The sequence below is a fragment of the Prionailurus bengalensis genome, chromosome D1 (assembly GCF_016509475.1).
Source record: "Prionailurus bengalensis isolate Pbe53 chromosome D1, Fcat_Pben_1.1_paternal_pri, whole genome shotgun sequence".
In the NCBI taxonomy this organism is placed as follows: Eukaryota; Metazoa; Chordata; class Mammalia; order Carnivora; family Felidae; genus Prionailurus; species Prionailurus bengalensis.
The window spans coordinates 112628067-112652310 of record NC_057346.1 but is presented as its reverse complement, the minus strand read 5'-3'; the positions used below and the strand labels follow the sequence as shown (position 1 = coordinate 112652310).

Sequence of the window (24244 nt, the reverse complement as noted above, 5' to 3'; positions counted from 1 at the left end):
GCGGCTGCACCATTTTGCATTCCTGCCAGCAGTGCCTGAGGGTTCGGCCTCTGCACATTCTTGCTCACTGACTATTTTCTGTTTTTTGGATAATCGCCATCCTGCCGGGTGTGAGAAGGTATCTCACTGGGTTTTAATTTGCATTTCCCTGACGACTCTTGATGCTGAGCCTCTGTCCATGTGCCGTTGGCCATTCGTGTATCCTCTCTTGAGAAAAACGTCTGTTCGAGTGTTTTGCCCGTTTTTCATTGGGTTGCTTGTGTTTTTGTTGTTCAGGTTGAGGAGAGTCTTTATATATTCCGGATATGAATCCCTTATCAGAAATACGGTTTGCGGGGCGCCTCGGTTATGCAGTCAGTCGGGCGTCCAACTCTTGATTGCAGTTCAGGTCATGTACTCGTGGCTTGTGAATTGGAGCCTCGCTTTGGGCTCTGGGCTGACGGTGCGGAGACTGCTCGGGATTCTGTCTCTCATTCTCTCTGCCCCTTCCCTACTTGTGCTCACTCTCTTCCTCTCAAAATAAATAAATAAACTTAAAAAATGAAAAAAATGAAGGGCACCTGGGTGGCTCAGTCGGTTAAACATCTGACTTCGGCTCAGGGCATGATCTCACGGTTCATGAGTTCGAGCCCTGCGTCGGGCTCTGTGCTGACAGCTCGGAGCCTGGAGCCTGCCTCGGATTCTGTGTCTCTCTCTCTCTCTCTCTCTCTCTCTCTCTCTCTCTAAAATAAACATTAAAACAATTTTTTAAATGAAAAAATACAATTTGCAAATGTTTTCTCCTATTCTGTAGGTGGATGCTCTGTGGATTGTGTTCTCTGATGCACAAAAATTTTAAATTTTGATCAAGTCCGTTTCACATATTTTGTTTCGCTTAGCGTTGTGTCTTTTTAGAACAAGAAAAAAGCATTTGCTGGTTTCATGGAGGCAAACTCGTCTCGGTGAGGACGATGAGCAGAAGAATTTCCTTTCTTTTCTCCTTGTATCATTTTGGTTTCCCCTGGGTACTTTTTCTGTTTGTTTTGGTCTCTCTCAGTTGTGTGGAAGCCTTTTCTCAAACATCGGGGGGCTCTGGGCTTTGCTTGGGGGTAGTTAGTCTTTTCCAAAGAAAAAGATCCCTTCCTGATGGGAAGGGGTATGTGCTAGGCTATAGAATGGCCCATAAGATGTCCACATTCTAATTCCCGGATTGTGAATAAGTTAGTTTATGGGGAAGACACAGAATATATGGCAGAATGTGTGGTGAAGATTCAGCTGCTGAGATGGGGAGATGATTCTGGATTTTCCCAGGGACCTAGTCCTTGAAGATGGTGGAAAGCGTAGAGCCCGTGAGGCCCGTGTCAGACATTTCACCCATGGAACTGTAAGATAATATATTTGCGCGTGTGTGTGTTTTTAAATTTATTGTCGAGTTAGCTAATATACAGTGTGGACAGTGTGCTCTTGGCTTTGGGGGTAGATTCCCATGATTCATTGTTTATGCCCATGTCCCATTTTCCCCTCCCCCCGGCCCTCCCATCAACCCTCAGTTTGTTCTCTGTATTTAAAAGTCTCTAATGGTTTGCCTCCCTCTCTGTTTGAAACTGTTTTTTCCCCTTCCCTTCCCGCATGGTGCGCCATTCAGTTTCTCAAGTTCCATGTATTAGTGAAAACATATATCGTCTTTCTCTGCCTGACTTATTCCACTTAGCATAACACCCTCCAGTTCCATCCACGTTGCTGCAAAAGGCCAGATTTCATTCTTTCTCGTTGCCACGTAGTATTCCATTGTGTATACAAACCACAATTTCTTCATCCATCCATCAGTTGATGGACATTTGGGCTCTTTCCATAATTTGGCCATTGTTGAAAGTGCTGCTATAAACATTGGGGTACAAGTGCCCCCGTGCATCAGCCCTCCTGTATCCCTTGGGTAAAGTCCTAGCAGTGCTATTGCCGGGTCATAGGGTAGATCTATTTTTAATTTTTTGAGGAACCTCCACACTGCTTTCCAGAGCGGCTGCACCAGTTTGCATTCCCACCAACAGTGCAAGAGGGTTCCCGTTTCTCCACATCCTCGCCAGCATCTAGAGTCTCCTGATTTGTTCAGTTTAGCCACTATGACCAGCGTGAGGTGGTATCTCAGTGCGGTTTTGATTTGTATTTCTCTGATGAGGAGTGACGTTGAGCATCTTTTCACGTGTCTGTTGGCCATCTGGATGTCTTCTTTGGAAAAGTGTCTATTCATGTCTTTTGCCCATTTCTTCACTGGATTGTTTGGTTTTTGGGTGTTGAGTTCGGTAAGTTCTTTATAGCTTTTGGATACTAACCCTTTATCCGATATGTCGTTTGCAAATATCTTCTCCCATTCTGTTGGTTGCCTTTTAGTTTTGTTGATTGCTTCCTTTGCAGTGCAGAAGCTTTTTATCTTGATGAGGTCCCAACAGTTCGTTTTTGCTTTTATTTCCCTTTGGAGACGTGTCAAGCAAGAAATTGCGGCGGCTGAGGTCAAAGAGGTTGTTGCCTGTTTTCTCCTCTGGGGTTCTGACGGCTTCCTGTCTCACATTGAGGTCTTTCATCCATTTTGAGTTTATTTTGTGTCTGCTGTAAGAAAGTGGTCCAGGCTCATTTTTATGTATGTCGCCGTCCAGTTTTCCCGGCACCACTTGCTGAAGAGACTGTCTTTATTCCATTGGGTAGTCTTTCCTGCTTTGCCAAAGATCAGTCGGACACACGGTTGTGGGTCCATTTCTGGGTTCTCTGTTCTGTTCCATTGATCTGTGTGTCTGTGTTTGTGCCAGTACCATACTGTCTTGATGAGTACGGCTTTGTAGTAGGGGCTAAAGTCTGGGATTGTGATGCCTCCAGCTTTGACTCTTTTTTAACATTGCCTCGGCCATTCAGGGTCTTTTCTGGTTCCATAGAAAGTTTGGAATTATTTGTTCTAGCTCTGTGAAGAATGCTGTTATTTTGATAGGGATTGCATTGAATGTGTAGATTGCTTTGGGTAATAATGACATTTTAACAATATTTCTTTTTCCAATCAATGAGCGTGGAATGTTTTTCCATTTCTTTGTGTCTTCTTCAATTTCTTTCATAAGTTTTCTATAGTTTTCAGCTTACAGATCTTTTACATCTTTGGTTAGGTTTATTCCTAGGAATCTTGTGGTTCTTTGTACCATTGTAAATGGGATCGATTTCTTTCTCCCTGAGCCCAAGAACACGACAGGGATGTCCACTCTCATCGCTGTTGTTTAACATGGTGTTGGAAGTCCTCGCGTCAGCAGACGACAAAATGAAATAAAAGGCGTCCAATTTGGCAAAGAAGAAGTCAGACTTCCACTTTCCGACACCCTGCATGGAAAACCTGAAAGACTCCACCAAAAAGCTGCTAGAACTGATACATGAATTCAGCAAAGTCGCAAGATATGAGATCCGCGTACAGAAATCTGTTGCGTTTCTATACATCCATGATGAAGCAACAGAAAGAGAAACCAAGAACTTGATCACATTTGTGTTGTTTGAAGCCATGAAGTTTGTGGTAATTTAACAGGCTTCGCTGCCCCCAGTGCAGCCCCCACAGGCAGCCAGCAGAGGGCAGCAGCCACCAACAAGCGGAACGAGGCAGGCCTCGCTGGGGCCGGAAGCCAGGACCGCAGGTCGGGTCCGCTCACCGCCGGGTAAAGACCGGGGACCAGAAGGGAGCATCCTGGCTACAGGCGTGTGTGTTTTCTGTGGGAGTTGATCGCACATGTAAGCTGAACGGTTTTCTGTGCGTCCTCCTTCGGTAAAAATGTAGGGGGAGAGCCAGGAAGGCATAGAAGCAGGGGGCGAAAGCAAGGGGGTTGAGAATGGGACACAGCAGGTCGATTACTTAGCAGAGCGGAGGAAATTAGACCTCAGCGTCTCCAAGGCTGCCTTTTCCCCAGGGGCGCATCCTGGCCGGCTCCTGGCAGGGGCAGCAGACGCCAGCCCGTCTGGGCAAGCCAGGCTGAATCCCTGGGCTGGTCCGGGTCAGTGCTTCGGGTGCCACACACTCTTCGGCCAAAAGCCGTGTGAGGAGCAGTGAGTGGGCTGCTTGCTGTGGACATACCTGTGGCACCCCCTTACCTCCTCCGCCCATGCGTTTGCCAGCTGGACTCCAAGGTCCACGCAGCCCAAAGGCAGAAAGGCCCAGTTGTCAGTCCGTTGCTTTCTCCGTCCATCTACCCACGCGTCAAATAGCCATCATTCCGTCTAACCATCCACCTCTCTGTTTGCATCCTTCTTTCCATCCATCCATCCATCCATCATCCATCTAAATGTTCATCCATCTAAACATCCACCCGTATCCATCCATCTGTCCGGCCATCCCTCACTCACTTATTCATTCATTCAACACTTTCTGGTGCCTCCTCTGCGCCTGGCACGGCACCACTTCCCCTTACTGGCCTGTTTTCTGACAAGAGCTCGCGGTTCTTTACTTAGCCGTGGCTCTTACAAAACATGGACGAGTAAATGAGTGTTGCCTGAGTAGGGGACACACGCCATCTGCGGTAGGGGGTTATTTTAAGGGGCACGCAAATGACTCCTGGGGACCTGTCACATATGAATGTGTGGGGGTGGTGGGGAAGTGGGTACCCCGGAGCAGGGGCTCTGAATCCAGTCTTGGGCTGGCGACACCCCTGTCCCAGGCACACACCCCGGCCAAGCTCTGTTCCAGGGAATCTCAGGGCTGGCCGGGGATCCCAGGACTGGGCCTGGCCCCAGCGGCCCTCGGAACCACCGTCGCGGCTGTGTGCTTCGTCAGTGGGCAGGCACACTTGGGGGGGCGGGAGGGGGGCTGGGGAGACTGCAGGGTGCATGCACCATCTAAAGCACAGCAGCCACCAGGGGCTCCGGTCACCTGGGAGGAGGTGACAGGCTGCAAAACGGGGCTGTGTTGTCAGATGGCTTGAGAATTTTCAGGAGAATGTGCAAATCTGGGTTTTTATGTAGGTTTACTTGCTTTTTGCATATTAAATCAACTACAAAAATGAGCAAACGCCGAACCTGCCAAACGGATATTGTATCGGGCTGGATGTAGCTCACGGCGGCCTCCGCCTGTTGCAGGGGGGGAGAGCAGAGCCCCCAAAGCAGGTGCCAGCACGAGTGCCCTCCCCGCCCCAGACCTCAGGCCTCTGCGGGCCGTTGCCCATCACTGTCCTGCTGTGGGCGGGCGCGACGCCACTCTAGGACCAGTAGCAGACAACATTCAGCGTCGGGGGCCACGGGGCCTGGGTTCGAGAGACGGCTGTGTCGCTACCCTGCCGTGTGACTGCAGCGGAGCCCTGACCCTCTCTGGGCCCCATTGTTGCTGAGATAACCGTGCCGGCTGACGGGCTGATCTCTTCCAAGGCCAGAAGTCGGGTCTCTGTGGCATCATCTCTCGGTTTTTCTCCACCCACCTCTACCGACCCCATCCAAACCCTACCATCGCCCTCCTGGATCTCTGGAACACCTCTCTTTGGCTTCCCATCCCACTGCAGACTTCACCCGACAAATGCAAAGACCTCAAAATGTGCATCAGATCCCATCTCTGGGATGGTTAACACCACCCAGCCCCTGCGGTAGCTTTTACCGCCAGGCTCCAGGTCCTTGGGTCGCCTGGGAGCCCTGTGTGAGTCGCTTGTGGCTCCCTCCCCTACCCTGTCTCCTGCCGTCGCCCCCGCCCCGCCCCGCCCCGCCCCTCAAGCCAGCGGTCCGCACCCTGCTGCCTCCGGGCCTTTGCACTGCCCTTCTGCTACCTGAACTGTCCCGCTGCCTCCTTGTTACTCAGGCCTCCAGGGGCCTTCCGGACCAACCGTGTCACGCTCTGTTCTGTTTCATCAGTGTCTCTTTCTTCCTCTGAAACTATCTGGTTCTGGGTTCCATTTTCTGGTTAAGCGTCTCACACTTTCTGTAAGAAGTCATCGCCTGGGGGGAGGACTGGTCTGCTTTGTCCACTGCTGTCTGCTTGAACCCTGCACGAATGAATGTCTACAAGGTCCGGGCGCCAGTCTCGGCTTAGGTGCTACGGAGCCCTGTGACCTCGGGCCAGTCACTTGCCCACTCTGAGGCGGTTTCGTCATTCGACAGACGGGGCTCAAGATCCTACCAGGAGCCCTCACGGGCTCCTCACGGTCCTTGCGATGCTGTCCCCGGACATTGCCTTCATGTCTAGACTAAGGAAGCGGTTCCAGAGCTTGAGAAGGATGCTCAGGGCATTGAGCTTGTGCTTTGCTGATGTTCTTGGGGATGCAGGAACGTGAGCACTAGGGGGCGCTCAAAGCTCTCCCTGGTGCCGGACGCACGTGAGGCGGAAGGAAGGTCCCTGGCCAGCAGGGCTGTGTGGCTTTGCTGGCCTTGGGTGTGAAAAAATACCTTTCCTTCCTGAAATGGTTGTGTTTCTAGGTGGCAGTTTTAAAAAGTGTGCACACGTGCCCCAGTGCAAACACCGGCAATCCTAGGTGGGTCCCCGAAAGGGTTGGGGATGCTTTAGGTCCGTGGAATCCTCAGTGCTGTGTTGGGCTGGCGGGACCGGGAATGGGAACTTGAGGATCGCGACCGCGGAAGAGGCTGCTGGGAAGGCGTGACCACGACTCCCATCCCAACATAAACGCAGGTGCACACACACACACACAGGCAAACACAGGTACACACAGTGCACACACGTGTGCACACCGCCCAGACATCAACACATATGCACACGTGTGCACAGGCAGACACGAGCACATGCAAAACCACACACGTGCACACACGCTCTTACAGGGCGAGGGAGTCCCAGGAACATCTAGGACAATCCACGTGTCTGACACGGGAGGAAATGGATGCCTATGATCCCTCCCAAATGTGCAGCTCGACCCGGGGGCTCTGAGGACAGCCGCCCGGCTTCCTGGGGCGAGGGGCCGCACGGACCGCGCTCAACTGAAGTTAAGTGGTCGTGTATCCAAATTTATTTAGTTGAGTGAACCTTCAGCCACGATCCTCTGCAGATTTGTGTACACGCTCTTTTTTTTTTTTAAAAAAAAAGTGGTTTCCATAGAAGGATTTTTGGTAATCACCTAATTTTTAATACAATGTTTATATACAAAAACCCCATTTCAAGCTACTCACTGTACAAGAGAAAACAGAAGCATCAGACCGCACGAGCTTGGCAAATAGCGAAAACCTATGGCACCTACGGACTTCGATCACAGTTGGCGACCTAAGGGAATCATATCACACCCGACCGCATGTTCAAGACAAACACTTTTACGTTTTCTTCCCTTTCTTTGGTGAAACATTTCCTGTGTTTCTCTCGGTGCTTGAGAAACTTCAGGTAATTGGTTAGGGTAATTGCTGCAAATTTAGAATGCTCATGTCATCTAGGAGACTTGCTTTTACAAGCGTTAAAGTGGTAACTGTCCAACAGTAACATTCCTGTAAGTAAAAATATAGAGAAGTGTTACCAAAATAGAAGGCTTTATTAATAAAAATCTTTGGTAGGAACAGTATTTTAAATTCCTCTCAATGATATCTGGTTAACTAATAAGCTCCTTCCACGCTTGAGCTACAGAAAAAAACCCTCACATCCACCGTAGAATTGATTAAAAACCCAATAAATATTCTAAAGCTGCAAATGTTTTCCCGATGCCTTAAGACTTCTTGAAACCTGAGGCCGTCTTTAGAAATGCCTCCGAGGCCCTCTCTCTCTGCTCATTTTCCCGTCGACCCGGTTTTCTTTTCTTTTCTTTTCTTTTTCTTTCTGTCCCACCAAGAGGACGAACCGTTCTGAGGCCGGCTCGGCTCGTGGTGGTGGGGCAGGTGTGTGGCTGGCGGTGGGGGTGGGGACCCCGGAGGTGCGGGTCACCTGCTTCCTCGGGGCCGCCCGAGCCCTGCGGTGCTCCAAGAGCAAATTCTAAACTCACAGGCACCTCTTTCTGGCCACAGTGACTCGCTTTCTGAACTAACCGGAAACAGAAGATGAAAAGCCGTCGGACTTTTCCGACCCGGAGGCAGGCGATGCCTTCTGGGACTGGTGTCAACCTCATTTTTCCATTCTCCCTCCAGTACCGCACGGCGTTTGCCCCGATGCTTTGGGACACCTTTTCGCCTCTCTAAAGGCATCAGGCGGGGTCAGAAAAGACGCTTTCTGGAGGCCTCTGCTCACGTTCCGCTGCAAAGGAAACCCACGGTCCCCAAGAAGTGTTTCTGCAAAGCGCCCGCATTCCCGCGTGTTATCACCCTATCCCCAGCGATCATTTTGATTATCCTTGAATACTAAAGATAAAAAAAATTCCCTGCGTAACAGTTCTGTGCAAAGACGAGGAGAAAAAAAAAAACAACAACAGAAAAGAAGACGGGAAGAGGTTGTCCTATCAGGAGGTGGGCTTCCAGGTTCTCCGCGAGCACAGGAGCCCCGGGGCCCGGCGGAGGGGGCCCGGCGGCCTGGAGGCCAGGGGCAGCTACGGGGCGCCCCGGGCCACTCGGGGCCGTCCGGGCCGGCTTTGGGGCCGTGACTGTTGCAGGGCTCATCGTTCTTCCGGTCCTTCTCCATCCACGTGCCCAGCAGCTGCTGCTTGCCCTGCTCCTCCCTCATGAACAGCTCCACCATGAGGACCTTCTCCTTGTGGATCTGCTGGCTGATGTCCTTGGGGATGTCTGGGATGACCCAGTCCACAAAGTCACTCATGAACATGACCAGGTTCTGCAAGGACAGTCGGTGTGTGGGGGGTGGGGAGGAGGGCCCCCGCCCGCACCCCGCCCCCCTCCACCGCTCCCAGCCCACCTCAGACACATACTTTGGGCTCCCCGGGCCTCGGTTTCCCACAAGGTATATATAAACGAGGCAGGAAACCAGCCAGAGGGCCATCCGGGAATGGTGGCTGACGCCTATAAGGGAGCTGAGCTCAGGACACGGCAAGTTTCTGAGTGGTTCTGACTCGCGGGGCTGGGAAGCTCAAGAAAGGATACGATCGGCCTACAACGAGCGTCAGGCTTTAAGGAGAGTAGGTAAAACAGAAATAGCACAGAAGCGGATGGAACCTAAGTCTCTGATGATTCCACAGCCCCTTCTTCACCTCGCAAGGCCTCCCAGGGCTACCCGAAAAGTCCGCTCCCTCCCTGGGGAAGTTTCTGGTGCGCAGAAAGCAAGTGATGGGCTTTTACAGAAAAACCGAAATCTGTTTTTAAAACTCTTGTCCAGTGATCGTTTGTCAGCACATCCGGCTGAGTTAGACACCTTGTGGGTGGTGCCGGCGCCCTCCCTCACCCTCTTGCCTTTCCTGGGGGGTGCCCCCAGCCCCCAGCTGCGGCCAGTGCTGGCTGCTGACGCTCACACCTGCCTCCTCTCCAGGGAACCGCCCCCTCCTGTCTGCCTCTTCCCGGCCTGAACGGCCTGCGGCCAATGACCAGCCAACACGAGTGGACAAAAGGCGCTCTCTTGCCTCAAGGTGGGCCCACGTGTGCTGGGGCTCGTGCTCTGGAGCTCTCGCGAGATCAGGGGAGTGTCTCCCGCTGAGACTCCCTCTCCGCCGCACTCCCTTCCCCTCTCCTGGGAGGCTTCCTCCAGTAACCCACTTGCACAGAATCCTTGCCTCAGGCTCTGCTTCTGGTAAACTCAGCCCCAGACACTAGTTATTCCTATTGCAGAGTGTTCTGGAGAGCTGACAGGTGAGGCAGCACAGCCTCAAGGAAGGCGGGGGGTGGGGGGGGGGGTGGGCAGAAGTCCCGCCCGCAGCCGCATTGTGTGTAAAAGGCAGAGCGGAGGCTTGAACCCAGTTCTTGGGATTCCAGATGCTGGTGGGACACACGTGAATGGAACCGTGGCTGGGCCCACGTGGCTAAGGATGCTCCCCCATCTCTGGGACCTCAGGTGCTGTGTGTACCAGTGTGGTCCCCGGTCTGGGGTCCCATCCACTGGGAGTCACTTCGGCCTCGGAGTTAAGCTGTCTCCTCCCTAGAGACCAGGTGGGGCTGGGTCCCCCGGCTCCTGGCTGGGGTCTGCAGTCAGCGGGGAACCCACTGGCCTCCTGCCTGTACTGGTCCTGTCCTCTGGGGATGTCTCCTGATGCACAGAGACAGTGAGAGGCCGAGAGGGGAGACTGTCTCCTTCAATAGAAGCCACTTATATGGAGCTATGGTGACCTCAGGTCCCTTCCTCGGGGGCCTCGGAGTAAGTTCCCCGGGCCTCTAAACGTCCCCGTTGCTGGCCAGCTCCCGCCCTCCGACCCTGTCCTGGGCTCACGGTGCTTCCTCGGTGCCCGATCCTCAACCCTTCTGGAGACGGGGACCTTCCGCACCTGGAAGACAATGACGAAGGCCAGACGGGCTGCCAGCACGGCCCAGAAGTCCTTGGAGACGTCGTACTTGCGCTCCGACCACGGGGGCTCCCGGTAGTCCTTGTACCTGCAGAGACGGCCAGGCATCAGTGTGGCCTTTGAGCAGGAGCCGGGACTCCGGCCGGCGCCCTGCGGCCTCGGGAAGGCCGCGGCCAGCTCTCCAGCCACCGCCGCCGCGGGCGGCCCTCCCTGGCAGAAGAGGCTCCAGACCAGCCGCCCCCACGGTGGGCGAGTCACTCTCGGTGTCGGAGGGCGGGGCCTGGACCCCCGAGGGCTGGGCAGGGCCCGACACCGCCGCGTGGCCCCACGGGCCCACCCGTGAGCTCACAGCAGGCGACTCTGGGACCATCCGGGCCTGGGGTTCCAAACTTTTTTATTTTGTAATGTTTGTTTATTTTTGAGAGAGAGAGAGACACACACACAGAATCCGAAGCAGGCTGCAGGCTCTGAGCTGTCGGCACAGAGCCCGACGCGGGGCTCGAACCCACTAACTTCGAGATCATGACCTGAGCCGAAGCCGGACGCTGAACCGACTGAGCCCCCCCGGGCGCCCCATGAGGTTCCAGACTTTAAAAGGCAGCAAAGCCCTTCTTCCTAACGGGAATCTCACCTGAGACTCTAGTGGGTCACACAGAGCAAGTGGGGGCGCCTGGTTTCCCAAGCCTGGAGCCCCCCAAACTCAGCCCAATGCCCACCGTCCATAAGACCCCCGCTGGGTTCCATGAACCCCAGGTTTGAAACCCACCTCTCCAGTCTCTCCTGTCTACTGAGGGGACTGCTGGAAAACAGACCAACACACACATTCTCCGAAAGCAGCCCAAGTATGAGGTCAAACACGCGACTGGTGGGGACAGGACCCGCCAGTCAACTGTCCCCCTGCCTGCCGGCCCCACGGGACCCAGCACTGCAGGGGCACCTCCTTCCTCTCTTCCAGCTGAAGCTTCTTGGCTGTCCCCTCCTTAAGTCCACATGACACCGGCCCATCCCCCTCCCTGGGTTACCAGGTGTAGACGCTGCCCGCTGCCCCTTGCCTGGGCGGACACCCTCTCCCCGACTGACCCTCGTTCCACAGAGCACCGTCCTCACTGCCTGCCTGTCACCGCCCTGCCATCGCGCACTGCCCCCCCCCCCCCCCCCCCCCCCCCGCTTCAGAGGGCCCGGCCCGCCCTCTCATTCTCAGAGGTCCCGAGATGACCAGTCTGCGGAGGCGGGGTGAGGACGACAACCCAGGGTCCCGCCTCCACCCAGGCCCTCCAAGTTCAGGGGGTGCTGTTGGCTTTAGTGGCGCTGACCCTGTGCTACGCATGGCAAAGGCTTCCCCAAAGCCATCAGAGCTGTGGCGGGGGCGGTTTCCGGGGACCGGGCTGTAGGCGCACCTGCTGGGCACCGAAAAGCTGAGGTCCAGTGGAGGGGACCAGAAGAGTAAGCACCTGGCTCTGCGGGCACAGCCCTGGCCTGCATCCAGAACCAGTGACCGCCTTGCTGTGTGTTCCCGAGCAACGGCCTGGCCCCTCTGGGCCTCAGTCGCCATCTTCTCAGTCACACTAGAAGCATTTATTGAACAGCTACTACATTCCAGCCCCCGTTTCGGGGGTGGCCACTCGGGAACCCACTACAGACAGGGCCCCTCACCCACGGAGCTTTATTTCCGGAGCGAGCTGGATGGGAGTCTCTGAGGAACCACTCGGCACTGAGCTGCCAAACCCAGAGACAGGACCGGGCGGGGGAACGTGCACTTGGGTGCCAGCTGCATGGTGACACAGGACTCGCTCGACCTGCTCTCTGATGGGAACAGGCAGCCCCTGTTCTTCCAGCGTCAGAGGCCACACACACCTGCTCCTCCCTTTCCTGTCTGTGCTGGAAAGTATGTTTGGGCCCCCTGGCAAACTCCTACGCATCCCTCAAAGCCCACTTACAGACCTGTCCCGATGCCACCTGCTGCCATCTGCACCGACCTCTATCAGAGACGGTCTTACTCTCCCCTTCCCGGCTCTGCCTGCCAGCCCCCATGGGGAGGATACTAACGCTCTCTCTGGGGGTGGCTGTGACGATCAGATGGGACAGTGCCTATCTTGGTGCAGTTCTCAGTGCTGCTCTGCGTCTCTCCACACCTGCCGCCCCAGGCTGGCGCACCCCCTGCCACCAATTCCTGTGAGAGGCAGCGTGCGTGGGTGCGGCTGGCAGAGGCCCGGAGCTCCCAGGCCCGCGGTGCAGGATCTTGGCCAAGGGTTGGGGCGGGGGGGGGGGAGGGGGGGTAAGGCTTGGCTGGGGCCTGAATCCCAGGGAGCGGAGCGGTCTGACCCACGGTCTTCTGAGTCCATGGGGGAAAAAACAAGACACTTACAAACGGGTCCCGGCCCTGTGTCCCTGGCCCCTCCCCCACGTGGCCAGGACCCTGGGCTGATGCATGGGACGGAGCTGCTTCCTCAGCCGGTGTCTGGGACCCAGCGTCCGGCTCCGGAACCCGAGGCTAACCTCGTAAATGGCAACACTGACATTTCAGAGGGAATTTCTGATAACGTGAGCACATCTCCGTGCCTTCTCTGTTCGTTATGATTCTTGCTCTAAAACGGACCCTTAGCAACGTGGGTCAAGCCTGTGTGCTTAGCGTGGAGCCTTCAGACAACACAGACGAGGCGCTGGTGGAGAGGAAACCCAGGGGGCCGGAGGCCCCCTTCCCTGCACTTCCAGCCCCCCACGCCGTCCCCTCCCCAGGTCACCACCCCGAAGCTGGCAGCAGACCATTCAGGGCCTTTCCTGGGATTTCCGTGCCCGGTTCCGAGCCCGCCGAAGCGAGTCGGTGGGTGGGCTTCTGGGAACCGGGCTATGTCGCGGGACTGGCTGTGTTACGCGCCTTCTCTACCTGGCCGGCCTCGCTCTCACTTGCTCCTTTCTGCTGCCGTCCCTGCCCTGGCTGTCGTCACGCAGGGCCAGCCGCGAGCGCCTGCTGTCCACAGGACCTCCGGAGCCCCGAAGCCAGGCAGGCCTGCTTCCCTTTTCCAAAGGCCCCGGTGCTGCTGGTTTTCCAGTTCCTGGGCCTGTTTTTTCTTGCTGCCGTCGGTACCCTGGAGCCTGGCAGTCGCCCCCCACCCCCGCCCCAACTCCCCTTCAGTTGGTCAAGGGGATGGAGACGTATGAACGAGTCCATCGGGCTATGTGTAAGGTGGGGCAAGGACCCGCCGAGCTCTACCGCACGGGCTCCGTGGCTGGGCTTTTGGCCTCCGAGGTCTCGCGTCTCTGAATCTCAGCTGAGTTAGATGAGCTCACACCGGTTCCCTCCTCCCTGCTTTTGTCCGCATTGCCCCGCCCCTGCACTTACCACCCCCGCCTCCCCCCCCCCCCCCCATCCACCCTTCACCTGCCTCCCCTCTACACTGATCTGCAGCGAGGTCCCTGGATAGCTGGGACCGTGCCACACGCTCCCGGGTCCGCAGACCCTAACCGAGGCGGGGAAGAGGCCCAGGGCATGGCCAGGTCTCAGCTCTGCCTCCCATGCCGGATCCAGTCTACCCTCTGGCCACAGTGCTTCCCTTAGGGATGGGCAGGCCAGCGAGATTCAACCCCGACTCTTGAGAAAGACGTTCTGCCCCTGGCCTGGCTGAGCAGAGAGGGCGTCTTCACTGCCTGCCAGAACACAATACCACCACGGAGTAAGGCAAAGCTGGGAGGCGGTGCCAGAGGGGGGGCCGGATGGCAAGCTGTGACCCCTGGATCCAGCCATGCCTGAAGCTGTCCTGGCCTTCTTAGTTAAAGGAGCTCACAGGGGGCACCTGGGTGGCCCAGTCGGTCAACGTCTGACTCTTGATTTCACCTCCGGTCATGATCTCACAGTTCATGAGTCCGAGCTCCGTATCCAGTTCTGCACTGACAGTGCGGGGCCTGCTTGGGATCCTCTCTCTCTGGCCCTCCCCTGCTCACGTTCTCTCTCTCTCTCTCTCTCTCTCAAAATACTAAATAAACACGAAAGCAATTGCTCAACGACCAAAGGAACCAATAAAGCCCCTCCTGGTGCCACCATTCTGGGGCTTGCCCCTGAAAGAGCCCTCACTCGAACTGGGGTTTGCCCAGAAGCGCCCCGAGAGAGATGCTGAGAGCCGTACCTGCAGATCTGCACCTCGTAGCCCAGATCCAGGGGGTCGTTGGGGGCCGTGCCGTTCTGGAAGTCACTGACATTGAAGGAGGAGAGGGTGTGGTTGACGAAGCCGTGCATGGTCCCGTTCTGGCTGTACATGTACAGGTACACCAGGCGAGGGATGAAGTCGGACGTGAAGGAGATCACGAACGCCTGAGCCAGGGGACAGCGGGGTGAGCGCGGACCCCCGGCTGGGGGGGGGGCTTGCCCCGAGCGGGCCTGGCCATGTGACCCTCTGCCCACGAGCTGGCCATGTGAGCAGCGTGTTGAGCAAAGAAATGAGAGTCCCAGGCACTCCCGGAGGCCCCCCCGGTGGCCGAAGGGGAGGGCCTGGGGGCAGGGAATAGGACACCCCGAGCAAGAAGGCCCGGGGACAAATGCTGCCTCTCACCGGCTGTGTGGCCTTGGGTGGGTCACCTAACCTCTCTGTGCTCCGCGTGCTTCACCTTCCTGGCTCGCTTGAGAAGGAACATGGGAGTAGGAAGGTCTTTGCAAATGGCCATGTATTCCAGAGCCGTCTCTGGGGGCAGCCCGTGTGGTGCCAACGGCAGGGCAGGGCCCCGGAGCCTGACAGCCTCAGGTGAGGTCCAGCCCGGCCTCTTTCTGGCTGTGTGGTGGTGGGCAAGTCGCCTGACCTCTCTGTGCCTCTGTAGTCTCAAACGTAAGGTGGGCCATGACAGCCCCCTCCCTGAAGGTCGTGTGTGTGAGTGGGTGGATGTGTGCAAAGAGCCTGGAAGGGCCTGGAAGATTCTAGATGCTCGATAAATGTTAGCTGCCATTACTACTGCTGTTGGTTGTTCCCATGAGATGTTTCCAGTTGCTCGCAGCACCCCTGTGCCCCAGGGAGACTGTCCCCTGTTCCAGCACCACCCTCCGCCTCAGAGCCCTGTGCTCAGCCACCCAGGTCAGGATGAGAGGCTGTCGCTGTCCAGGGTGCCTGCTCTGCCCGCCGTGGCCCTTTAACGAGGGGTTTCAAAGCCTCGACTGGGCAGGGGGGGGCGGCCACCAGCAGGGGAAGCAGCGTCGGAGGACTCTGAGGGTCCCTTCTCCGCGACTGAGCTTTACTTCCTGTGCTGTGGGGGCCCGATCCCCAGGCCTCGCCCTGACCCTGACCCTGACCCCGACCCAGCATGGTGCAGGCCCCAGGCTGTGCCTACTCCTGAGAGGAGTCGCCTGTGTGCAAACAGGCAGCTTCTGGGGGCTCGGGCACGACCAGAAGGCGGAGGGCCGAGGGTCCCAGGGTGGTGGACCCGTGAGGCTGTCTGGGGTTTGCACGCCTGGGGCTCAGCCTTGGGCGCAGAAGCATGTGTTAGGGGCCACCGGACAGCTCAGCCCAGGGCGGTCCTGGCCCCAGCACGGTCACGTGGACCTAGATGGGCGGCTGCGGGGGAGACTGAGGGCTGGTTAGCATGACAGAGGGGCCACTGCCCTTCTAACCTGTAGGCTCAGAGGCGGGAGAGGGTGGGAGGGTGGGTGGCACCATGGGGCAGGAAGGTGTGGATGAGATTCTGGGGAGGAGGGCTGCCCGGGCAGGAGTCTGGTAGGGAAAGCAAAATGCTTTGCGAGCTCCAGGTGTGTGTGTGGGGGGGGTGGGGGGGTGGGGGGGGATGGCAGGCTTCGCCCCCTTATCTGCATGTTTCTGCGTTTCCGGAACCTCTGAAGAATAGGCATGCGTTTTATATAAAGGGGAAAAGCTAAGTTTTTAAAAGAGGAACAGAATGATTGCTACGGAGTCATTTCTGTCTTCTCTCTTTCTCTCTCTCTCGTATTCTCAGGACGTTGGGGAGAGAGTGGACCTAAGAGCCAGGGTGGACATACGGAGAATTTGGCTCACGGTTATAGAACAAGGTCGAGAAGAACTTGCCATTCCCATCCACCGCTCATCCCAACCCCTCAATACGAGCAAGGGACGTGTCTAGACAGGAGATGCTTCCGCCAGGCTGGGGCTGCACCGGAGTCGGAGGCAGGGACCCCACCCAGCTTCCCTGCGAAGGGCGCCCCGCCGCGTGTCAGCTCGGCCGGGGCCTCCAGTCGGCAGACGTCCCCGGCGTCACTTACGTTGATGATGACCGCCAGCTTCCCGACACCTCGGAGAATATTGTACCAGATTCCTGGGGGAGGAGAGCAGCGGTTTCAAGACCCCCCCCTTGCACCCGGATCTCAGTGACTCGGGCTTGCCGCCCAGTGGGCCCGCTGTGATGCATATGGCGGTGAGGAGATGTTCTGGAGCTCTGGGCAGGGGTGGGGGGGGGCGGCCCTGGCTGACGACAGAGCTGTTTGTAATCTGCAAGTTGTAGCTTCTGAAAGAGGTGCTTCAAATCAGCTGTTGCCTCTCCCGTGAACCTGTTCACACTGCTAACTGGCGTGGATAAAGCCCTTCCTTCTAGAGAGACAAGACTCACTTTGGGTGCGGTTCCTGCCCCTAAGGGTCCGAGGTTCGGGTGTGGCCCTAGGAGGTTCGGCTGTGGTCCTAGGACTGTGTCTAGGGACAGACCAGACGTAGTGTCAGGGCCAAAGAGCAGTACCGGGGCCCCTGGCTGGCGACGCCGGCCTCACGACCTGAGTTTCACGTGACAGCAGCGAGGTGCGAGACGCTTCCCGTCCGGGAGCCCCGGTTTCCGCCAGCCCGGGGTTGTCCTGCACCTAATCACGGCTGAGCAGAGGGGGCCCCGCCCAGCACCGGACAGACGCATGTTCCTCTGCCGGCCTCCCCGGCAGAGGTGAGGGGAGCAGGGCCCGGGGAGGAAGTGCCCTGTCTGAGGGCCCCGGGCGGCCTTGCCCCTTAGGCCCCTGACTGCCCCCCTCCTCCTCCAGCCTAGCGGGGCCCCGTCGGGCCAGGCACGTGTCACGGGCAGCTGGTGGGCTCAGAGCCCAGTCCCGGTGGTCCCTCCCTGTCCCGGACCCATCTGAGATGGGGACCCATCTGAGATGGGGACCCATCTGAGATGGGGACAGAGGTCTGGTGCTCCTGTCGTCATGCAACAGGACGGCGGGGTGGGGTTCCTGCACCCAGGGCGGAGACCGCTGCAGGCATGGCCAGGGAGAGCTACACGTGGGCATTTCTGCCCTCGCGGGGGGCGCTGCGGGGCCCAGAAGCGGAGGCCGCAGGCTCAGACGCAGCCGCTGAGCTCCGTGCCGCAGACCCAACTCCGCCAGGCTGCGTGGGAAGCGAGGGTGGCCTCCCCGCCTCCGGCGAGCAGCTCCAGCACCCGAGGGAGCCAGGACCGGACCTTCTCCACGACCGGGGCGGCTCTCAAGGCGCCTTCCCGCCGGAACAGCATGGGCGGGCACCCACCCTGCCTGTCTCCCCTCACGGGGGCCGGCGGGGACGGGGGTGAGCGGGCCGCGGCCCTGGCAGGGGTGACGCGTCCCCGCAAGGTCAGCTGCCGGTGCTTCCTGCCTGCTGCTCGGGGCTGGGAGACCCTTCTGCAGAATCCGGGCTCCGGGGCGGGCTGCGGGCCGCGAGCTGCTCCTCCCTGCGTCTCTCCTGGCGTCCAGCGTGCTGTCTGGCACCTGGGGGCTCGGCGCTCCCGGGTCCGCGTTTGCCGAGTGCCCGCAAGAGGGCGGAGAGCCCTTCACATCCTGGCACGAGGGTGTTTCGTCGAGCTCGCTCACGTGTGACTTAAAAAACATTGACTGGTGCTTGCAAAGCAGGATGATGTGTTTTTAAAAACCTGGACGGACCCGCAGCCCCTGAGAGAGAGAGAGAGAGCCCCGCTCTGGTCCGCGGGGGCTGGCACGGCGCCATGGCTGTGGGGGCGCCCCCTCCTGGCCGGGCCACACACTGCGGTTCTGTTCTCTGCAGGCCGGAGCCACCACGGAAGCCTCCCAAGTCCAGTCCCCGCTGAGCGGGAGGACGGGTCACGGACGAAGGGAGTGCCCGCTGCTCTGTGCCACGAGAGCATCCTCTGGGCCTGCTGTTCACTCCTTCACGTGGCCGCCTGGCCCTGCGGGCACTGGGTTTGAGACCTCGCAGACGAGGCGCTGGGCCATGGGTAAGCCTGGCACTCCCCGGGGAGGCGGACCCACCCGAGCGCAGTGCGTGGAAAGGAGACAGGTGACAGGCCAACGGGCCACAGGAGGCAAGCCTGGGCAATGGGAGTGTTGAGGAGCCCGGCCCACGGGCCCCAGGACGTCTCTGTGTGTCTAGACCCGAGATCCGCTGGGGGGCCCCGTGCCAAAATCACGGGGTCTTATTCAAGACGAGCAAACCCAGGACGCCAGCCCCGCCCGCAGGGTCAGTCTCTGTCTGTGTCTTGACCGTCCCTCTGAGCTACTTGGCCACACGCTGTAGAGAGCACACGATGCTCCAATGAGCTCCAGATACAAGATGAAAACCTTCCGGCTCCTTGAGAATCTTGGCGGGGGGGGGGGGGGGGGCGCGGTCTCAGTCTTCAAGGTGTCCCCGCCGCACCGGGGGACGCTAAACCCCATTTCCGAGAACGAGATGGGCAGGTGTTCAGTCTCGCCCGACCACACGTGGTGCCCAGGAGCTGAACGCGGGCAGCGGCTGTTCGCCAGGAAGGCTCCAAAGAGCCTGGTGTCACAGGTCAGGGCTGGGAAGCTGGGGCCGGGCTCCCCCTGGCAGGGAGTTGGGTCCCCACAGCGCCTCCCCTCGGAGCCGCCCCTGGCGCCTGGGCGCAGGCCGTGGGGGCCCCTGGGGCCGCGTGTCCCCTCGGGGCGCACACGGATCACAGGAGCAACACAGAGGCCTGTTCGAGGAAAGGTTACGGTGAAGGAGCCCATAAACACCCCGGAAAACCCGGCAGCTTATGCCTCCAACCAAGCAGACAGGAACCAGGAAGTGAGCAGCTGACCCGTAAGAACGGGGAGAAAAGGGGAGGCGTGGGCAAAAGAATGAAGACGGGCGTCCCAGCCTCACTGGCGGCCGGCAGGGAGGGGAGGTGGCCCAGGCGCTCCCTCTCAGCCCGATGGGTTGGCGAGTTTCAGGACGCGGCCGCAGGGGAAGCACTGACAAGCCAAGGGGCCAAAGCAAACACACACCCGCTGTGGGCTCGCCCGGGGCCTTTGGGCGCCTGAGAATCAGGCCTTTGTCGGGGAGGCCACACTCTTGTCTTTACCGCCACAGGGCTCCAGAATTCCCAAGGGCTGTCCAGGGAGCGCCTGGCAAGCGGCCCTTTCCTTCTGGGGACTTTGGTGTGCAACGTAAGCTTTTCCAGGCAAAGCCTCTCCTCACGGACGTGCACAGGAACGGGAGACCGGGGCGGGGGTGGGGGGTGCTGGGGGCTTCCCGTCTCCGGTTCCCGCTCAGCGTTGTTAACTACCTGGCCTCAGTCTCCCCATCCGGTAAACGGGACTGAGGATTTCCCCAAGCTTCCTCGAGAGGTTCCTCGGAGGACCCGACACTGAAGGCCCCAGGAAATGGTCAAGGCCCCTCCCCCAAACCCGGCGTAACCCTCCGGGGTTCATCCTCAAAGCGTGGCACTGTCTGAGTCGTCCACGTGGGTGGCAGGCGTTTCCCACAAGGATGATCCAGGGCCAGGTGCCGGAGAAGCCCCCACGACTCAGCAAGATTACATCTGCCCTGATGGCATCCCGCCCTGGTCTCAGGAAAGTGACAACTTGCCTAACGGGCCACTCAATCTTTGTGTCTTCTGTCACTGAGCACAGACGGGCCGTTCTAACTAAAGTTGTGTGAAACGGGACTTCAATACATCTTTGTGATTTTCCATCTCATTTCAAGACACAGCGGGACCTTCCTTGCCTTCACCTTGAAAACGGGGTCCTGGTTTAGTTAAGTCGACTCACGTGGAGAGAATCACCCTCACGGGTGACACTGTGGTCAGTTCCCACGATCCCCGCAAACGCGGCCTCCCGAAACCCTCCGCCTCTCTCCTGCGCCCCCATGAGGAACCCTTAGTGACCTGGGGTTAACACCCCGGGGGCCATGCAGTGCCCTTCGTGCGTCAGTGGGAGGGGCCCCTTCCCGCCTCCCCTTCCCTGTTTGTGAATGCTGACTGAATACACGACACGCTACAGACTGCCCGTCTGTCTAGCTCCGTCTGTGCTCCGGGGGCCACACGGACAGGAGAGGGGGGGTGCGGAGGGCCTGGGAGAGCACGTGCACCTCGGGGACCTCCTCGTGCAGCAGGCTACGGGGACACGCACACGTCCGAGGCACTGACGCTCTCAGGAGGCCCGGGGCTGGGGCGGGGGCGTGCAGGAGCCTCGACGTCTCGAGCCCCCCACACCCGGCCCCCGAGTCTCCATCCAGCACAGGCGCGGCAAGGAGCCCAGGGGGACACGTGCCTGACCCCACTCCTCCGGCTCTGGGTCAGGCTCCTGGGGAGCAGAACGCCCTCCCCAAACCCGGCGTGCCCTGAGAGCCAGCTCCCGAGGGTCACTCACCGATGTCTTTGGCTCTGACGGCCACCGGCCTGCGGAGCTCGGTGACAAACTTTTTGGCGTCCAGGCGGATCTCGATGATGTTATTCAGCAGCGCGAACAGCGGGGCCAGGGGGAAGGACGCGACGAACAAGGTGACGAAGCCAAACTGGATTACTGCAAGGACAGCAGGGCAATTAGCTCGTCGCCGCGCCCCTCGGCCCCCACAGTGGGACCCCGCGGCGGCGGCCCCCAAGGCGGATCTCTAGAGTGGGACCCCGCGGCGGCGGCCCCCAGGGCGGATCTCTAGAGTGGGACCCCGCGGCGGCGGCCCCCAGGGCGGATCTCTAGAGTGGGACCCCGTGGCGGCGGCCCCCAGGGCGGATCTCTAGAGTGGGACCCCACAGCAGGATGCACGGCCCCACGGGCCGCAAGCTGAACTGCGTGGGCTGGGTCTGGCTCGCGTCCTGCCTCTGACGTGGCCCCTGCACCCACATAAGGAGGGCCCTGGGGACACACCCACCGCAACCCTGGGTGACCCCGGGCTAGGAGGGGGCTGTAGGGAAGATTCCACATTTTGCTCTGGCCCTCAGCGTTGACCCCAGAATAACGGGTATGCACTCGCGTATCGAACATCTCATCCTAACAGATCACGGGGAAAAGGCCCTGTGCGCAGGAAGGCCCAGCCTCGGTGCCCTTGCCGTGCCTGGGCTGGCAAGGGCCTGGCGGGGGCAGTCCTGAGCAGCCAGGGGTCCCGCCACCATCCCTGGTCTCCCAGAGCCCCGTCGTCCCCTCCCATGGGGCCTCGGGGAGCCGGCGGGGCCCACTGTCCAGGACGGTCCGCCTCGTGTCCCTCCTCTTGCCCATCACCCTCACGGTCAGCAAGCCGGCGGTGGGGCTTCGCCCTCGGGCGCCGCGGCCAGCGCGGAGCCGGGCTCCGGGGAGAGGTCAGGTAAAGGTTGCTGCACGGAACCGAACGGGGGAGGCCGGTTCAGGAACTGTACAGTATGTCCAAGGGCCCTGGCTGCCAGGCGGTAAACAAGGAAGCCGGCAGAATGTCACCGTGTGCCCGGCAGGCTGAGTGTGGCCATTGTTAGCGCCGCAGGTGGGGGCCCCAGGGGAGCCTCCGTCTGGGAGCCGGGCCGCTGGCTTCTCCCTGGGCCCGGGGGCCTCCGTGGGACGCTTGTATGGACGTGGCCTTGCCTGAAGGCGGCTCTAGAGGTGATGGAGGCCTCAGACGAGCTTGGCTGTGGGCCCCGTGTGGGCTGCTGGTGCCCGGGGCCGTGGGGTCCCCGCTCCCGCCCGGTGCTGCCTCCTGTTGGTGGATCTCGAAGCGGGCAGGGAAGCCGGAGATGGCTTGGGGCTGGGCTCCCAGCTGCGCCTTCTTTCCGGTCTCGGGCGTTGTGTGCCACGGGCGTTCAGGGGGGGGTCTGTCCTCCAGGAGGAGACCGGCAGCGGGTACGGCGTGGGCCACAGGGTGGGCCGCTCCCCGGGCGGGCAGGGGCCTGCCCCAGGGTCTTACCATACCCAGCAGGAAAGCGGGACGTAACCTCCGGCCGCCCCAGGAATCCAAATCTGGGGGGGCACCTGTCTCCCAGCCGGTGACGGGCCACTTTTCTCGCTGCCTGGTCTCCCGCTGGCCTCGGGCAGGCAGGGGTGACCCTCCTCCCGGACCCCAGGGCTGAGACTAGACAGCCAGGGAGGGAGCAGGCCCATGGGGGTCCGCGGAGGTCCATGAGGGCGAGGGAGCCCCCCGACCATCTCTGGTTCATCTCGGATTTCGTTGCAGGAGAAAAGAGAATGGAACCTGAACACGGCACCATCTCCAGTTTTCAAAGTCTTAACGCGTTTTTCCTTCTGAGTCAACGGCGAGGTGCTTCTTGACAAATCATCTGGGGAGCTGGGTAGGACACTGAGCTAGCAGGCGAGGGGCACGCGAGGGAGCCACGCTGCCTTGTGCGGGTATCTGTTACCAAGGCTAGGTCCCAGGCCGCACCCTGCACAGACCTGGTCCCGGAGCTGGCATTTAAAACGTGCTGTCCGTGGTGGCCAGGGGCCCTCCGCTCTGGGACCCCTCCGCCGGGGTCTCCCTGACCACCTTTGCTTGTCTATTCTGCAAACGCACACGTACGAATGCCCACCATACACCTCGGAGGACCGCCGTGGGCCCGCTCCCTCCCTGGCTGTCTAGTCTCAGCCCTGGGGTCCGGGAGGAGGGTCACCCCTGCCTGCCGGGATCCGTTCTAGGTGTAGGGGGTACGGCCGTGAAGAGAAAAAAGGGTCCTGCTGTCACAGGACTTCCCTCACTCGGCCGGGGGATAGAGGCGAAGGCACAACGGGGACTTGAGAGGCCGGCTGGTGCCAGGTGTCAGAGCAGGGGAGGAGGCCCAGGGTCACAGCTGGCAGGGCAGGGGCTGCCCCTTTAAACATGTGGTCAGGAAGACCCCTCTGGTGGGGTCTGAAGGGAGAGAGTAAGTCACGCAGATATTAGGGAGGCAGGGCACGGCTAGTGCAAAGGCCCCGTGGCAGGCATGAGTGTTTGGGTAACGGTGAGGGGGCCGGTCTGGCGGGAATGGAGGGGGGAGGTGGGGCCGAGGGGCTCCAGGTGGCCGTGCAGGCTGCACCCGCCCTTTCCCCACTTCTCTCTCTGGCCCCGCTCAGAGTGCTGTGCCACCTCTGAGTATCCTCCCGTCCAGAGACACGGCTGCTTGGTGACATGGTTCTGCCCCTGCGTCATCTCCTTTTATTTTCCAGTTTACTTCTTTATCTTGAGAGAGAGCACGAGGAGGGGCAGGGCAGAGCGGGAGAGGAAATCCCAGGCAGGCTCTGCGCCCCACGCGGGGCTCGGCTCACGAGCCGGGGGATCACGACCCGGCCCGAGATCAAGGGTCGCACGCTCAAGCCGCTGAGCCCCCCGGGGGCCTCTCCGGTGCACGGGGCCGCGGGAGCCCCCCACCCCCACCCCAGGCACCCCGCCCCCACTCACTCATCTCCATGTACTCTGGGGTGAGGCCGGCGAAAGGCTCCAGCGTGTAATCTGCCTCGTAGCGCTGCCTCTTCTTCCCGTACTCGTCGTGGTCGGGGGGGCTCTGGCGCCGGAGCCTCAGGTAGCGGATGAACTTCTTCATCTTCCTGAGGGGACACGGCGTCACTGCGGCCAGGTGTCTGGGAAGACGGCTCGGGGCCCGTCCCCTGCGAGTCGCGTTTCTAATTCTCGGAGCCGGTGTGTGTTTTAAGCCCTAACGCGCTGGGAGCGCCTCTCCGTCCGGGATTTCCCCTGCCCTCCCCCAGAGGCAGGGGTCGAGTGTCCTCGCTTGGTTTTTGACAGAGGGCAACGGGTGCAGGGAGGGCACACGGCCACCTGAAGCCCCAGGAAGGGCCCGGCAGGTGTCAGGGGACAGCGCGGTGGGGGCGGGGCGTGGGTCACTGAAAAGCGTCCAGTGTCCCTGATTCCAGAGGGCAGGCGGCC

The 24244-nt window shown here is 59.5% G+C and overlaps 1 protein-coding gene across 10 annotated transcripts in view; it reads right to left on the bottom strand.

Annotated features, from left to right (window-relative positions):
• Positions 1-6909: 6909 nt before the first annotated feature.
• ANO1 (anoctamin 1) overlaps positions 6910-24244 on the bottom strand; it is an 84967-nt gene continuing 67632 nt past the window's right edge. For 9 of the 10 annotated variants that reach the window (XM_043581945.1, XM_043581949.1, XM_043581947.1 and 6 more), the window contains 6 exons: positions 23762-23907; positions 20800-20952; positions 16489-16541; positions 14399-14583; positions 10260-10365; positions 7424-8665 (listed from right to left, as the gene is read on the bottom strand). In XM_043581945.1, the coding sequence (XP_043437880.1) occupies positions 8204-8665; positions 10260-10365; positions 14399-14583; positions 16489-16541; positions 20800-20952; positions 23762-23907 (1105 nt within the window). In that variant the 3' untranslated portion in view covers positions 7424-8203. Of the gene's footprint in view, positions 7399-7423; positions 8666-10259; positions 10366-14398; positions 14584-16488; positions 16542-20799; positions 20953-23761; positions 23908-24244 lie in introns of those variants that run through there. The other variant, XR_006297538.1, reaches the window with a different exon arrangement.